This window comes from Eriocheir sinensis, chromosome 61 (genome assembly GCF_024679095.1).
Source record: "Eriocheir sinensis breed Jianghai 21 chromosome 61, ASM2467909v1, whole genome shotgun sequence".
Classification (NCBI taxonomy): domain Eukaryota; kingdom Metazoa; phylum Arthropoda; class Malacostraca; order Decapoda; family Varunidae; genus Eriocheir; species Eriocheir sinensis.
The window spans coordinates 1,276,003-1,293,224 of NC_066569.1; the positions used below are offsets into that span (position 1 = coordinate 1,276,003).

A 17,222-nucleotide genomic window follows, 5' to 3' on the forward strand; every position below is an offset into this window, starting at 1 on the left:
CAACTATCCCCTCAGGCGCAGTCGGGGAGCCCAATGGGGGGTCTCTTTTAACCTCTGTATCTCAAAAACTATTCACCACAGCTAAAAACCAAAAACACCATTGGAAAGAGGAGGTCCAGATCTATAGGAGTCGGTTATGTATGCCTCTCTTGCGAATGTACATGCACATTCAGGGAGTGTTGAATGTTAACACTTACGTCGGTGCGTGCAGGATGATCAGCCATATCGAGGGAACTGCAGACATCACTCCTTCAGATTCTGGCAAGGGAACATTGCCAATTGCAATATTTACAACTATTTGGTTAAAGAATCAGTCAGGTGATAGGTGAAGCTATGCAAAAATGCCGCTATATTGGGCAAGAACATCCACCAGTTACTCGTCCGTAGATTTGCCGCACTGGGCTGATATGATTTTTCACCAAATTTAGTGAAGAACCCACTCAATTGGCAATCCTGTGTTGTGAGAAAGTGTTGGAACACTCTCCTACGCGGGAGATTTGAGTGCAGGTGGAGCTTGAAGCGAGCGTTAAGCAGCACCAACAAATACGCCTAACGCTCGCTGCGAGCGTTTAGCAATGAAAGGGTTAAACGTCGTCAGGAAGATCAGCGGATGCCATTTTGCTGCCAGAACAGCTAGTAAACGTCGTCACTCACTGGCAGCAAAATGGCGTCCGCTGATCTTCCTAACGACATTTACTAGCTGTTCTGGCAGCAAAATGGTGTCCGCCGAACTTCCTGACGAAATTTAAACATGCATCACAAGCTGTTCTGGTCGACGAGCTCCTTGCAACAGAGGATGAAAAGGAAGCTGCGGCGTCACGCGTTTGAGAAGACCCGGGGCAGTCCGGGCAGCCCGAGTCGCTCTCTCAAATACTGGCAGCTGCCCTCGCACGCATGGCGCCTCATCTTGCCTCATCCCCGCGGACTCATCTCAGACTGAACAACATCAAAAGGCAGATAATGCCTACCGGTGCACTCGGGCTAAGAAAAAAAAAAAAAAAAAAAAAAAAAAAAAAAAAAAAAAAAGGGGTGTGGGTTTGGCAAAATGGCAAGGGCCAGAACCAAATTGTATTTTCTCCATAGGTTTAGTTTTTCCTACAGCGCAGTTTCCTATGGCACGGCCGTTGCTCAGAACCAATTAACTGCACCATACGCAACTTGACTGTATAAACAATATGCGAACGAATATAAAAAAAGTGGCATTTCACAACCTGGATAAAGATGTGATGATAAAAAATTATAGTCACAACCATTAGACCAAAACCGGAACATGCATAAGTTGTGTGGATGCCTCATTAAAGCAGACAAGTGAAGAAGCTGAAAAAAATACAAATAATATGCACTAAAATGGTGCCAGAACTGTAAGACCTAACTAGTGAAGGAAGATTAAACTAAATGCAGGATAGAAGAGAAAGGAGACCTGACTACAATATATACCAAAGAAGGATTTAGAGGAATCAGATAGCACAGATCTCTCACTGAAGAGGGGAAGTGAAGCCAAGAGTTTGTTAGGAATTAAGGGTTGTTAGGGAAGTGAGGGTGCTTCATTAGCTAAAACTAAGCATTATTACCAAAGAAACCAAGCTGCGAGTGAGAGAACCTGGGTCGTTGCGGAATTTACGAGTTGGCAACCAGTACCCTCACGCATGTAGTCTGCCCTTAGCTCTTGTGGCGAGCCCAGTCTCTGAGCGGCAACCGTCCGGTTATGACGTCCTCCAGTCAAGTCTCACAGTCCTCGGTCTCTACTTCTACTTTCTACGGCTTCTAGAAATCGGTCTCACACAGGGCCGACAGTTTCGGATTACTTATTCTGAAACCACTCATCATCTACAGCTAAGTGATTCACAAGTTAAACTCAGCTGGGGCCCTACTGTTGTGTCTTTAACCATTAGCGAGTCCTGAGCAGGGTGATCTATTTATTATTAGAGGTAAGTTGGCCACGTGTGAGTGCGATCTTAATGCATTGTTATAAATTAGCAAAAAGTTAAGGGGACAGAAGAGTAAACTACAAAAGGGAACGTTTCTTAATGTCGCAAAGAAGTACAGTTGTCCCAATAGATACTGCATAACTACTTGAAATGAGTTAGAAGAAGAGGCAGCAGAGGCAAAGACTGTTTGGCAATTTAAGGAAAAACTGGACAACTATAGATATGATGGAGACAGGACCAGGCAAGTTTAACTCAGGCTCTGTATACTACAACTAGGTCAACACACTCACACACACACACACTAGTAACACAGGCAACACACAAGAGGAAGAGGTGGCAGAGGCAAAGAGTGTATGGCAATTTAAGGAAAAACTGGACAACTATAGATATGGAGACAGGACCAGGCAAGTTCAGCTCAGGCCCTGTATACTACAATTAGGTCAACACACACACACACACACACACACACACACACACACACACACACATACAGACTAGGAGCACAGGCAACACTCACCATGGGCTTGTTGGGGCCACTCAGGTAATCCAAATTCTTCTTGAGGTATTCAATCTGCAAAAGAGAGACTCAGTGAGGCTTGAGGAGCAAAGATCTTTATCAAAGAATCTTTTAACATTACTCTCTTTTTCAGTCCTTCTACGACTCCGCAGTATTGTTCATTCCCTGGCTGGGTTTAGGTTAGGTTCGTTAAGCTTAGATTGGATTGGGCTAGGTTAGATTAGGTTAACTCTACAATGATGCTTCAGGGAATATGGAGCTGAGTGTAGCAACCTCCTCCATCACTACTGACAACAATGGCGCAGTGCAAAGTGCATCTCATATTTGCTGTAAACAAACGTAACAAACCTAACAAAACAAAATCTAACCCGAAAATCTGTCCCGAAAATCCCTCTAATCACATTCAATCCCTTGCCTTTCAACTCTCTCTCTTCATTGCTCATCCACTCTACTGGTCCATTTTAGTTAGCATAGTCACAGCAACTGAGTCTTACGTGTGGCACAACGAACCACCACTATAAACACTTGCCTGCGCCATGACGGGCTGGGGCCGAACACCATCCAGGCCCCTCAAGCAAACCTACCAGCGCTATAGGCGTAGACGTAAAATAAATAAAAAATAATAAAAAAGAAAATAAATAAATAAATAAACAAAAAATAAATAAATAAATAAATAAATAAATAAATAAATAAATAAATAATGTGCTCTGGCAGCCTGCAGTCATACGATGTGTCCGATTTCATGTATAATACAGTAATGCCTCGGTTTACGAGTGTCTTGATTTACGAGTGACAAATGATCACTAAAATTGCCTTGGTTTACGAGCAGTGACTTGGTGGATGAGCATCCTGTTTGTACATGTGGAAGACGTAAGCGTGGGTTCCCTTTGTTCACCGCAAGACAAGAACGCTCAAAGTGGAAAACAATGGGAATGGGTCCTCAGTCCACGTTGTACACTCACAGAGGTAGCACACGCGCACTCATGTCCTCTTAAATTTGTGCTCTAGTGTGCTATCTTTGTCAAATATGTGAGCTTGGGCACCAAAAGGATTAAGAAAATGACCCTATGCCTCACCCACCCAACTACTTCTTCATCCCCTTCTTATGGCATTACACCCACACCAAACAAACTATGATTATGCAGTCTGTCTGTGGCTGTCTGTGTGACTGCAGAGGTGTATAAATGGCAGAAGGGCTTTAATAAGGGAGATATCAATAAGGCTCTAATGGTAAGAGAGCCAGGTAGGACATGTAGTTATGGGTTAAAGTTGGAGAAATTCAGATTTAACAAGATCATAGGCAAGGATTGGTTCACCAACAGAGTAGTGGATGAGTGGAACAGGCTTGGCAGTCATGTTGTGAGTGCCAATACAATAGACACATTCAAGATTAGATAAATTCATGGATAGTGATGTTAGGTGGGGTTAGGTTCACTGGAGCTGCCTTGCATAGACCTACTGGCCTCTTGCAGACTCCATATGTTCTTATGTTCCTCGTATAAACAGAATGCAAAAATAGTTTTCTTTTTGCCTTTGCTTTTTTTTGTCATAAACCAAGACGTTTTTGTGATTTTTTTTGCTCGTAAATCAAAACACTCATAAAGGCATTCATAAACCAAGGTATTTTTAGTGATTTTTTTTGCTCGTAAATAAAAACACTCAAAAAGGCATTCATAAACCAAGGTATTTTTAGTGATTTTTTTTGCTCGTAAATAAAAACACTCAAAAAGGCATTCATAAACCAAGGTATTTTTAGTGATTTTTTTTGATCGTAAATCAAAACACTCATAAAGGCATTCATAAACCAAGGTATTTTTAGTGATTTTTTTTGCTCGTAAATAAAAACACTCATAAAGGCATTCATAAACCAAGGTATTTTTAGTGATTTTTTTTGCTCGTAAATAAAAACACTCATAAAGGCATTCATAAACCAAGGTATTTTTAGTGATTTTTTTTGCTCGTAAATAAAAACACTCATAAAGGCATTCATAAACCAAGGTATTTTTAGTGATTTTTTTTGCTCGTAAATAAAAACACTCATAAAGGCATTCATAAACCAAGGTATTTTTAGTGATTTTTTTTGCTCGTAAATAAAAACACTCATAAAGGCATTCATAAACCAAGGTAGTTTTAGTGATTTTTTTTGCTCGTAAATAAAAACACTCGTAAAGGCATTCATAAACCAAGGTATTTTTAGTGATTTTTTTTGCTCATAAATAAAAACACTCGTAAAGGCATTCATAAACCAAGGTATTACTATACTTCACCTCTTCAACCTCAACCAAAACGTCATCTACGAGGCACCTTGAATAACCACACACCAATCCAGCACAAACCTTCTCTTTACTTTTCTTCAGCAGGGCATCGAGCTCACTCTGAGTGTGGCAAATAAACACATCAGAAGGGGCAGCTGGAGAAGTGTCAGCAGCTGCCTCTCTAACCCCCTTGACACACATAGCTGGCTCAGAGGCTGGTGGTGGTGGTGGTGGTAAAGGGTTGGCTGGTTTGACTGCATTCCCTGGCGATTTATCCTTTGAGGTTTTCACAGCCATTGGTGGTATTGGTCGGCCTTTCAGCTGCTGGCCAGAGCGTGTGGTGATGCCCGGCTGAAAACAAAGCAAAGATACATGTTAATATAAGGTTACAAGAGGCTGGTCAGTGCAAAGATATGCAAAAATATAAGGTTACAGACAGCGGTGTGGCGTGGGACAAAAAAAGTTTGACTCCGGCTCAGACTCCAGGAAATTTTAAGGTTATGACTCTGCCTCTGACTGCACCCTCCTCCTCCCCCTTCCCCTCTTCTGCAGTACAGTGGTAGTCAAATCAAACCCAGCCACACAACATCTCACATATCGTAAAAGAGTTGGAGTCTTAGATACAGTAAACCCTCGATATAACGGACTCGCTTATAACGGATTTCGGATATAACGGCCAAGGTCAGATGGTCAGAAATCCACGGGGACCGATAGTTTTTGAACCACTCGCTCCCAGTAACTACTATAGCATCTGCTGGCCACCTCGCCCTCCTCCCTTTATCTGGTGCCCCATCCTTCAGTTACTGTAGTCTTTTTCAGCCCACCTGATGAAATATTTTCCTCCTTGTCGTTTCCATTCAAATGAAAAATGTATTTATTCCACAAGAAAGTGTTATGCATCAATCCAGGACGTAAATGTGATGGAAAATGGCCAAGTGTTTGTTAGTGTCGGCACTGACACAGCTTAAGGGGTCGAGGTGGGCTAAGCCCCCAGTTAGGTAGGTTAAATTAAGTTATGTTTGGTTAGTTTAAATTTATTTGACAATCGGTGTGGGGTGCGGAAATACGCAGCACGGGACGGGTACATGGCGGAGGCATGCGTGATCCAATTCGTGGGCCGGTGTTATGAGAAATACCTCCTCGCAGAAATAAGTCGTTTTTTTGTCCATCACGAATGCACACTGGGGAAATACATGGCAGGAAAAACATTAATTTGCCTGGTTTTGTTCTAGTTTGTCCACTTGTGATGTTTGTGAGCGGTGAGGGAAATGAAGAAACTGCAAGCAAGTTGAACATCTCTGTCTGTGAGTTATTATGCAATGCAGCTGTGGGCTGCGGAGGGTGAACAACAAGCATTGAAAAGTCAATCATCAAATGATTTGTGATAGAAACAGTCATCAGATTATTTCATAACACCCCAAAAACTACCCCCCCACAAAAAAAAGTTTCTCCTACAAGCGCAAGATTGGCGCACTTTGAAAATTTTACCCATTCTCATAACAATACCCTCCCCCCCTGCAGGGCCCCACTGCCAACCTGGCGGCCTCAGTGCCACGCAGTCCATTGCCAAGTGTGCTGTGCGGCTATGTAGACAACGTTCACACAACATTATTTTAATTTTATTTAATTTTCGCCGCTTATAACGGACTTTCGGCATTAACAGACTAAGCTCCCCCCAATTAGTTCGTTATATCGAGGGTTTACTGTATTTTTACCGAGACAGCCAGTCAGTCCCAATATGACAGCTCGAGAATCAGTTAGTTACCATCTGCAACTTTCTACTGCATGTCTTTGCCCTATTGTACATCTGCTTCATTTGTTCATCTCTTCCACTGCCATACTCATTTGCAAAACAGTTCTGGCAAATCTTCCTGAGCCTAAGTTTATCAAGTTTGTACACATTGCTTTCGGCTGTAGGATCTTTTAAAAAATGAGGACTTTGTCTACACCACCCTTATTGTTCCTCTTTATCCACTAAGATACTTCAATTACGTTACCATGAAGCATAAGAATATACACTCAGACTCCAGGAAATTTTAACCTGGTAGCAGCGCGGATCATGTTTCTTAATGGTCCCTCTAAGCGAGAAAAATGAGAAAAAATCATCCCTCACACAAACCATTTCATAATACATATCAAAGCATTTGTGATCAGATTATGTATCATCTATTTTTTGGGGTTTATATCATGGCACAAATTTGGCCCGTCGCTGCTATACGGTAAAGCCACAAATTTGGCCCGTCGCTGCTACACGGTAAAGCCACAAATTTGGGCCGTCGCTGCTACACGGTAAAGCCATAAATTTGGCCCGTCGCTGCTACACAGTAAAGCCACAAATTTGGCCCGTCGCTGCTACACGGTAAAGCCATAAATTTGGCCCGTCGCTGCTACACGGTAAAGCCACAAATTTGGCCCGTCGCTGCTACACGGTAAAGCCACAAATTTGGCCCGTCGCTACTACACGGTAAAGCCACAAATTTGGCCCGTCGCTGCTACACGGTAAAGCCACAAATTTGGCCCGTCGCTGCTACACGGTAAAGCCACAAATTTGGCCCGTCGCTACTACGCGGTAAAGCCATAAATTTGGCCCGTCGCTGCTACACGGTAAAGCCATAAATTTGGCCCATCGCTGATACATGGTAAAGCCACAAATTTGGCCCGTCACTGCTACCGGGTTAAGGTTACGACTACAACTGCAACTCCGACTTCACGCCCCTCTCCTTCTTCCCTCTTTTGCAGTACAGTGGTAGGCAGATGACACCACGCCACACCACACTACACCCAGCCACACAACATCACACATAACATAAAGGAATCAAGAGATGTTTTTTACCGACTCCAACTACAATTCTACAAAGTCTATACCTTGCCGGAGAATGGCGTGGTGCTGGCTAACTTGGCTGCTGGGCGTTTCTGAGACTCATTCTGGGGCTTCAACTTCATGAAAACTTGCTTCTGTAAATACATCAGGTTTTCAGCATCACAGGCAGGCTAAAAAAAAATAATAATAATGAAAAAAAAACAGGAATATATCTACTTTTGCTGAGATACAGATACAGATATTCAATTCTAAAGGTCAAAACATTAGCTATTTATATTTTTATTATCTATCAACCTATCTATTATTTATTCCTTAGGGCCTGGCCACAACACTAGTGTCTTGTACCCTTCCTGCCCTGGCACTCTCCCTCCACACATTCACTTCCTTGCCTGCCAGATCACTCTCTCCAATCTTATCCATTCTGAAGATCTGTTTTACCGGTGGTCTCTCTGCTAGCTTCCCCTCAATCTTGTTATCACACACTGCCCTCACAAAGTCCTCCTCACTCACCCTTATCCCATACTCAGACTGTTACTAAGCACAATACTTCACCCATTCAACCTCAACAAACTTCACTCATGAGGCACCTTGAGTAACCTATCACACACTGTCCTCACTCACCCTTATCCCATACTCAGACTGCTACTAAGCACATTGGTTAGGCGGTGGCTGAGTGGTAGCGTGCTGGGCCCACATTCACCGTGTGATGGACGATGCGGGTTCGAATCCCCACATTACCACCCCGGATTTTTCAATCACCACCAAGTGGCTTAAAACTACCCACATGCTGTCCTGAAGTCCACCCATCAACCCGGACTCTGGAGGAAACCGTCCAAGTGAATCAAGAAGGAGTTCCGGGGGGGCAGCATGAGCCAAGAGAAGATGGCGCCACTATAAACACTTGCCTGTGCCACGATGGGCTGGGGCCGACTACCATCCAGGCCCCTCAAGGCGTACAGTAAAAGAAAAAAAAAAAAATAAATAAATAAATAAATAAATAAAAAAAAACTTATGAGGCACCTTGAGTAACCTATCACACACTATCTTCACAAAGTCTTCTGGGAGCACAATACTTCACTCATTCAACCTCCCCACAAGGATCTAATAATTACGTTATTGTTTCTGTTCTTCGGAGCAAATTTGCCGAGTGTTGGTATGGCCCCGGCCCTGAGTCTGGTGTTCTGGCCGGTGCGATCAAAGCAGGCCTCCTCAAAGTGGTCCGAGCAGAGTGCCACCTGCTGCCCTGGGGTCAAATTCTTTCGGCCAGTGACCAGAATCCACCGTTGTCGCAGCTTCGGGTTTTTCGGAAATCTGGAAATTAGAATTAGTGGTCACTTGGCGGGTGGACAAAAAATGGAGATGGATTAAATGAAGGAGAGAAGAGGAGTGAAGTGGTGTAAGTATTTATGAAAGGGAAGGTACTGGATGTGTTTGGTGTTGGTGAAACAAATCTGAAAGGGTGTGTTGGTGTGTGTACAAACAGGAAGCTTGTACACCAAGTCACTGCTCATAAATCAAGGCATTTTTAGTGATTTCTTTTTTGCTCGTAAATTGAAACATTTTGTATTGTATTGTATACACGAGTCAAGGCATTTGTAATTTGAAAAATGGGTAATGATAAAGGTCAGTTGTATAAACGCTGTATACACAAAATATTGTAAATCAATACATCAGAAACCAAGGGAGACCTGTATGTATATAATATACATTCTCTTTCTCTGTATCAAACAATCTCTTGATATCAACATAGGCTGTGAACAGCCCTGTTGAAACTCAAATTGGTGTTCCACAAGGACACAAAGTGCTAGGATCTGATCAATTGTTGACTTGCCGGGCATGAACCTGGACTGCCCAGGTCTCTGAAACTTGAGCAGATCAGATTAAATTTGCATCCCCAGCAGATGACTGAACACTTTGCCCATGATACTGACCAGTGTAATGCCATGGTAACTGTTGCAGTCCTATCGGTACCCTTTCCCTTTCTAATTATCTCGTCTTATTTGATTAAAGAGGTGAGCCTTCAACATCAACAAATACAATAAATGTTATCTGTGAGGTTTTGTTCAAGCCCTAATAAAGTCTTTGGCAGAATTGCCACTTTGGAGAAAAAAGGAACATTATTATTACCATTATTATTGCTGCTATTGTTGTATGAGTCCATTGTACAAAAAATCCTAAAAGCAGACATTAAGCAACCCAACAACAACGACACAGCCCTGGCTTTCTGTTAAAAAAGCTCAGTGACACAATTTGTTCTACTCACACATGGAATGTAACACCACAGCCCGGCTCATTCCTGTTCCTACAGCCTCGTGCGGAGCAGCTGGTTAGCATGGTGTGTGCATGTGTAGCCTTTCAATACTCTTAGCCTCAGCTCAAGGCCTGTGTTGCCCTGGAATCCCAAACAGTAATTAATATAATGACTGGTATATCAACTTATTTGGATTATTTCTTTGTCCTGTTTATACACATGACTAACAATTTGACCCCTTCAATCTGGTGACTGATAGAGACATACTGCCAACCCAGTGCTGCCATCCAGATGGCCTGTATACAAGTACAGTAAAACCCCGATTATCCGAAAGCGGATTATCCGAAAAACCGGATTATCCGAAATTGATCTGGATAATGCAATTAAAAATTTTTTTTTCTATACTAAAACGTTATAAAACATCAAAAATAAATAAAAGTAACTACATATGTACTATATTAACACATTTAAAATTGATAAGAACAGTTAAAATGAATATGCTTTCTAATACGTATTGCCGAAATAGCTTGTAACGAATAGATCAATGTATTAGACAAAAAACATTAAACAAACTCTCAACAACACCACGTCCGCACCTTCGCCCCAGCAAGGACGTAGGTGCGGCGAACGAACAAACTACTGCACGACTACTCTCACACCGTACTCTCAAGACAACGACACAAACACGACTCCCTCTCCACTCCATGCCACATTCCCTTCCAACATACGAGTTCGCGATAATATGAGTCATCAAACTGTGTCTCCACCTGCATGATGCATCAAGGTCACACTTGCAAGCTTGCACAACCATTCACAATCGCACTCTGCAACATTCACAATTCAGATCTGCAACGCTCACAAGTATCAACATACACTGGTCCAGACAAGGAGACACACAGACAAACATACAATAAAACATTTACATCACATGTTTTAAGCGTACTACTTTGTTTAGCGTTTCATTGTTTACATCGTCAGTCGGCGGCAGTCGCGTCACACACTTCACACTGGGCAGTCGCATCGCGTTCTACCTGTGCTTCGACCTCACTTCTTTCTACATCACCATGCCGAAAGAAACCGGGAAAAGGAAGAAAGTCGTCCTTACCATACAGCAGAACACAATGCCGACGATCAAACTCGCGGCGATCAAAATAGCGGCCATAAATCCGGATTATCCGAAAAATCGGCTTATCCGAAAGAGGCTTCCCCCCTTCCATTTCGGATAATCGGGGTTTTACTGTACAGTAATCCCTCAATATAACGGACTAATTGGGGGTTGAGCTTAGTCCGTTAATGCTGAAAGTCTATTATAAGCAGGAAAAAATAGACGTAGGTAAATATTTTTTTTTTATTGTGTATGTTGTGTGCCTGCAGGGGGCTGTATATTCTCCTTTGTTGTATACCTGCAACAATAAACTATCAATGAATCAAGCAATGTTATGGGTATGGGTAAAATTTTACAACTGTGCTAATCTCGCACTGGTAGACGAAACTTTCTTTTTTTGGTAGTTTTCAGGGTGTTATGAAATAATCTGTTAACTGTTTCTGTCACAAATCATTAAATGATAGACTTTTTGATGCCTGTTGTATACCCGCCACAGCCCGCAGCTGCATCACAATATAACTCACAGATAGAGATGTTCAACTTGCTTACAGATTCTAAATTTCACTCACTGCTCACAAAGATCACAAGTTGACAACCTAGAACAAAACCAGGCAAATTAATGTTTTTCCTGCTATGTATTCCCCCAGTGTGCATCTGTGGTCAGCAACAGAGCAACTTATTTCTGCGAGGAGGTATTTCTCGCAACACCGGACGGTGGATTGGACAACGCACGCTGCCAGCATGTGCCTACGGCCCACGAATTGGATCACGCACGCCTCCGCCATGTACCCGTCCCGTGCTGCATATTTCTGCGCCCCACACCGCAGGCAGAATAAATTTAAACTAACCAAACATAACAGAACCTACCTAACTGGGGGCTTAGCCCCCCTTGACCCCTTAAGCTGTGTCAGTACCGACACTAACAAACACTTGGCCATTTTCCATTACATTTACATCCTGGATTGATGCATAACACTTTTTTGTGGTATAAATACATTCTTCATTTGATTGGAAACCACAAGGAGGAAAATATTTCATCAGGTGGGCTGAAAAAGACTACAGTAACTGAAGGATGGGGCACCAGATAAAGGGAGGAGGGCAAGGTGGCTACCAAACGCTTTTTGTAGTTACTAGGAGCAGGTGATTCAATAACTATTCTCAGTCGGTCACCGTGGATTTCTGACCATCTGACTTTGTCCGTTGTATTCAAAATCCGTTACAAGCGGGTCCGGTATATTGAGGGTTTACTGTACCTCTCAATTTACATGAGTTTAAAGTACACAGATTTGGTTTAATGCAATGTTAAAAAGGAAGTATATTTGTTTTAATGACATATTTTCTTTAGAATAAAATGTATGGCAGAGTGGCCGACAAATTCCAGGGTTGCGTTCAGTGTGACTGTCGGCCACACAACTCCCTGCAGGTGGAGAGGTGAGCCACACTGGTCAGTGGATCAACTGAACGCAACAAAAATGGTGTCCCACACAGCTCCCTCACAATATCCCCATAGCAGCTCATACAGGTGAGCCTTTGCTGGAAACAGCAGTCATTGTTGAACATTTAAAGATATAAGAAAATGCAGGGGAGGTGACACTATAGTAAACTCAATCAGATCTTAATATTTCTGATATGAGATAAATTGGACTCTTTCAGGGTTCTGGACACGTCGGTAAATCAGACCAAAATCCAAGTAATACAGTACCTGTCTGGACAGCACCAAGATGGATGTTGCAATTTAGTCAAAGATCTGGTTTACCCGTTCAGTGCCGCTGCCGCATATATACAGTCTGGAGTTTACACGCAGACAGTGCCACTGCTGTGTGTGTGTGTGTGTGTGTGTGTGTATATATATATATATATATATATATATATATATATATATATATATATATATATATATATATATATATATATATATATATATATATATATATATATATATATATATATATATATATATATATATATATATATATATATATATATATATATATATATATATATATATATATATATATATATATATATATATATATATATATATATATATATATATATATATATATATATATATATATATATATATATATATATATATATATATATATATATATATATATATATATATATATATATATATATACGCTTGCGAAAAAGAAAATTCATAATTCGGAAAATTATGATTCTATTTATTTGAAAAGTGCGCCATACCTAGAGCATGCCTCCCATGTCATCATCATCATCATCATCATCATTTCATCGACCTAGAGCATGCCTCCCTTGTCATCATCATCATCATCATTTCATCGACCTAGAGCATGCCTTCCTTGTCAAGTGCTCAAGTGGCTAACTCAGTGAATTACTCAGTGAGTGAGTGAGTCAGACTCACTCGTGCCGAGTCATGCGTCATTTCCTACTCATAATTTGCCCGGGCATGATGTCGCACCGTGGTCTTAGTTAGAAGGCTATTGACGAGTTTCTGTGGGCATGTGAGGATGATGAATTCCTCTCAGACATCTCTGAAGTGGATAAGGACTATGTCCAGCCCTCATCAGCCTCTGGCAGTGGGAAAGAAAGTGTTTAGCCTTCCCCAGGCAAGAATTCCAAGGCTGTGTATCGTAACACCTCTGCTATGCCTCAATGACGTAGACTGTCTTTTGGGGAAAACGAGCAGGCTCAATCTTCATCAGGATGGTTAGGAATGCTCCTTTCTGTGAGGAAGACGTCGTTGAACTTGGGGCAAGATTTGGAGAGAGCAGAGGAAGAGTGTGAACCTTTGTTGTCACCTCATGTGCTCCCTCCCACCACCCACGCTTGCTCACCACCATAGTGAATCCCTACAGCCCTCTACCTCTACGGGGATTACTCATGGTCCTCTCCCATTTCCCAGCGTTTGGGGAGCGGCATGAAGAAAGGAAAAGGAGGGAAAAGAAAGAGGGAAGGAAGTGTGAGTGAAGGAGAAGCAGCTCACACTAGTTTTAATTTAATTTTGCACTTATTTTCATCGTTGTTATTCACATAAATGGTGACGACAGTATAAGAAAAATTGTTATTTGAGATCCCACAACATGAATGATGTGAAAGAAGATCAAGCAGAGACATCCAAGCCAGACCGCATAATTACATATAAACGGCGCTCGTCACTTTGGTCTTCAGATTATAATATGTGATTTTTAAGCCATTTCTAGTTTCCCAAAAGCACTTTTTCTATCGTTCCCCATTGTTTTCCATTATTTTGCAATGATTTAGCCGAGAAAAAAAATCGAAAATCGGCGGGCACTCAGCGCGGGTCAAGGGTCAGCCTTTGCCGGCATCGCGTGAGTTAAGGGGTCTGTTTCAAGGGTTTACCTCCAAAAAATTGTTTTCTGTGAAAAAATTCCGTAGAATTATAGAAAGCATGGCCTTTCTAACTGTATACTATCATATATGTACGTAGATAAATTAGGTCAGAAAAATGTTTTATTAACCGTATTTACCGCACCAGCACGTCTCGGAGCGCTGAGCTCTCATGCGCGTATGCGTGGTACTCTTAACAGAAAAAATCACCCAAAATTGTTTTTTCCCCAATTTTTTTGAAATTTTCTACACCACTCGCTCATTTCTAGCTGGCAACTCTGGATCATGAGTCAGAGCCTTGGGGTGCTCTCTGCTTCCTCACAAGTCTCAGCTATAAACCCATTTTCAAGTTCATTTCAGTGTTTTAACCCTCTCAAGCACCACGACACAATTCGCGTCAAGACGGAATCGTCTACATCTGAGCTTTTGACTCGAATAGCGTCAAAAACTTTTAAAAATTTGGCAAAAATAAAGTATTTTTCATAATTGTCAATTTTTTTGGCGTCATAGATCCAAACTAGACCTATAAAATAAACTAATTGTCAACTCTCTCGTGCCGCTGGATTTGAAGTGATAATTGCCCATGGTTTAGTTGCCTCTCAGAAGGCAGCCTGTGAGCGTGACTGATGTCCCTTTAAAAGTTAAACCATCATTTGTTGTGCAAATGAATAATAAATATAAGACCATGAAAATTGAGTCAATATTGGTATCAATCACGAGCCAATATTTCATTTACTACTTAATCAACTGTTCTTCTGTTGTTGTATATTTTCTAATCACCTACAATCTCCTGGAACACCAAAGGAAAGTGTAAGATCAAAATAACTGAATATAGCCATGCAGTGTGTGACCATGGGGAGTGCAAGCCCGTAGCTCACCACTGTTGTCTACTCCACCGTCAGTGACAATAAGTGCGCGGCAAATATTATATTACACGTGTTCAGCGCAAAAAATAAAGAAAGAAATACATATAAATAAAACTGATCATGTTTAACTAAACCAAATCTAACCCAACCTGACCTAAATATATCTAACTTATCTTAACCTAACCTAACCTAAATATATCTAACCTATCTTAACCTAACCTGCACTCAACCAAATTTAAATATTAGCCAATAAGTAATGCGGCAACTCTGCCTGATGAACAAGCCTCCCATAACCCACTTAGCCAGGGGGGTACCTCTTTGGCCGACTCGGTAAGGAGTGGCTCTCCCGTCATGCTGGTCGCGGGTTCAATCCCAGGCAGCCGGCGAATACCCTGATCTTGATTAATTTCTCGTGTGTTTCGATACACACAGAAGACGTGTGGGACCAAGAGAGTAATAGAAAAAGAGAATAGAAAATCTCATCATTAAAAATATGCAACCTAACAGGGGGGGCGAGGGTCAAGATTAGGTTACTCTAGAAATACACCCATCACAGAGTGTGGGTCACCTTGGTAAATGATATGTTCATATGATGGTTGTTATTCATTTGCACTACAATTGATGCCTCAAAACACTCAAATAAACTTTAAAAAAACTATCAGAGGAAGAAAAAAAAAAAATAGGAAGCAGCAATGTAGGAAATGATGAAAATCATTACCAAAATGTCAGCCTCATTCATGAAATCTTTGCATGACCTCTGATGAACATATACCACATGAGTCAGCCTGGCCACCTGCCGCCCTGAGGATCAGCGTGATGCCACCACACTCAGGGCACGACACCCAGCGTTTGGGTCTCCTCACCTGAAAACTACTGTGGACTGTGCACGACAGCTACCTAGACACCCCATGGCTTACTTTACTGTCACTGTTTAACCCGGTAGCAGCGACGGGCCAAATTTGTGGCTTTACCTTGTGGCAGCGACGGGCCAAATTTGTGCCATGATATAAACCCCCCAAAATAGATGATACATAATCTGATCACGAATGCTTTGATATATATTAGGAAATGGTTTGTGTGAGGGGTGATTTTTTCTCATTTTTCTCACTTGGAGGGACCATTAAGAAACATGATCCCTGCTGGTACTGGGTTAATGTCATTATCTTAAGTGAGCCACATGGGAAAAAAATTACTTTATCTCCACTACCTTCTTCAGATGTTTAGATATATCAAGCTGGCCAGACTTGTGCAGAAAGGTCTGTGTACACTTGAGGACTGGGAAGACAGTGTTGGGGCTGAGGGTGCCCAGGCTGGTCCCCTAGAGGTGGCCTGTGGATGTGGAGTCTGGTTAGGGATGCCTTAAGGTTGGTGCGGAGGGAGTGGAATCTTGGGCAGTGGAGCAGAAAGTGTTCTGGTGTGTCAGGCAGTGTGGGGCACCATGGGCAGTGTGGGGCCTGGACCATGTTCTGTCTGCGCAGGTGGGCGTTGAGGCGCGTGCGTCCAGTCTTCGGGCGGGTGTGATGGGTGTGTGCAGGGGCAGTGTGTCCGCCAGGGCTGGCAAGGTGTGTCTATACCGTCCTGTGTTGGTTTACTTGAACATTGTGATGTCATCGATTAGTTGGTAGTTATTACCGAGCGAGCACCAAGCACTAAGGGGCCCAAAACTACGAATTAAGCCTTTGTGAATTCGGCCCTTGGTTTATCTCAGGCTGGCTGTCAGTCTGCCCAGTGTCTGCTGGGCGTCTGTCCTAGGTGTGTCAGACTGTCTAGGTCGGTGCGGTCTAGGGCCTGGAGGTGTGTGTGTGTGTGTGTGCCAGTCCAGTCCAGCAGTAGCAGGCGTGGGATTGCCTTTGTAACGGCTCCCACTTGTCATATTCTTGATTCTTGATTCTTGATTGTGCCGGGGACCATAGTGCCCCGCCTGGCAGCTGAGGTACACGGGCGGCGCGGGGCGGTGCCTCAAACACTTTCGGCTCTCGCATCAACTATTTCCAAAGGCCACAAATGAGATTTATCCAGCAGGTTCTAGAAGTGTCTTTTTCACGTCCACGTCAGAGAAGAGTCAAAATATCATCAGGGTCATGGAACTACCCCAGGATATGCCCCCAGCCCCCAGGAGAGTCTTGTGAAATATGAGTGTTTG

At 42.4% G+C, this 17,222-nt stretch overlaps 1 protein-coding gene and 1 long non-coding RNA gene across 8 annotated transcripts in view; one reads left to right on the plus strand and one right to left on the minus strand.

Moving 5' to 3' along the window:
• Nucleotides 1-17,222, minus strand: part of LOC126986076 (transcription initiation factor TFIID subunit 3-like) — a 41,792-nt gene that overhangs the window by 18,804 nt on the left and 5,766 nt on the right. For 2 of the 6 annotated variants that reach the window (XM_050841762.1, XM_050841761.1), the window contains exons 2-6: nt 9,785-9,913; nt 8,634-8,832; nt 7,566-7,691; nt 4,782-5,051; nt 2,446-2,499 (exon numbers count right to left, since the gene is read on the minus strand). In XM_050841762.1, the coding sequence (XP_050697719.1) occupies nt 2,446-2,499; nt 4,782-5,051; nt 7,566-7,691; nt 8,634-8,832; nt 9,785-9,855 (720 nt within the window). In that variant the 5' untranslated portion in view covers nt 9,856-9,913. Of the gene's footprint in view, nt 1-2,445; nt 2,500-4,781; nt 5,052-7,565; nt 7,692-8,633; nt 8,833-9,784; nt 9,914-16,286; nt 17,204-17,222 lie in introns of those variants that run through there. The other 4 variants (XR_007739264.1, XM_050841763.1, XM_050841760.1 and 1 more) reach the window with 4 other exon arrangements.
• Nucleotides 2,508-4,775, plus strand: LOC126986079 (uncharacterized). Of its 2 annotated transcripts, none has more exons than XR_007739266.1 (3): nt 2,508-4,191; nt 4,255-4,569; nt 4,633-4,775. It is a non-coding gene; the product is annotated as an uncharacterized LOC126986079 (long non-coding RNA). The 2 variants fall into 2 exon arrangements; XR_007739265.1 differs by having other exon boundaries at nt 4,696-4,764.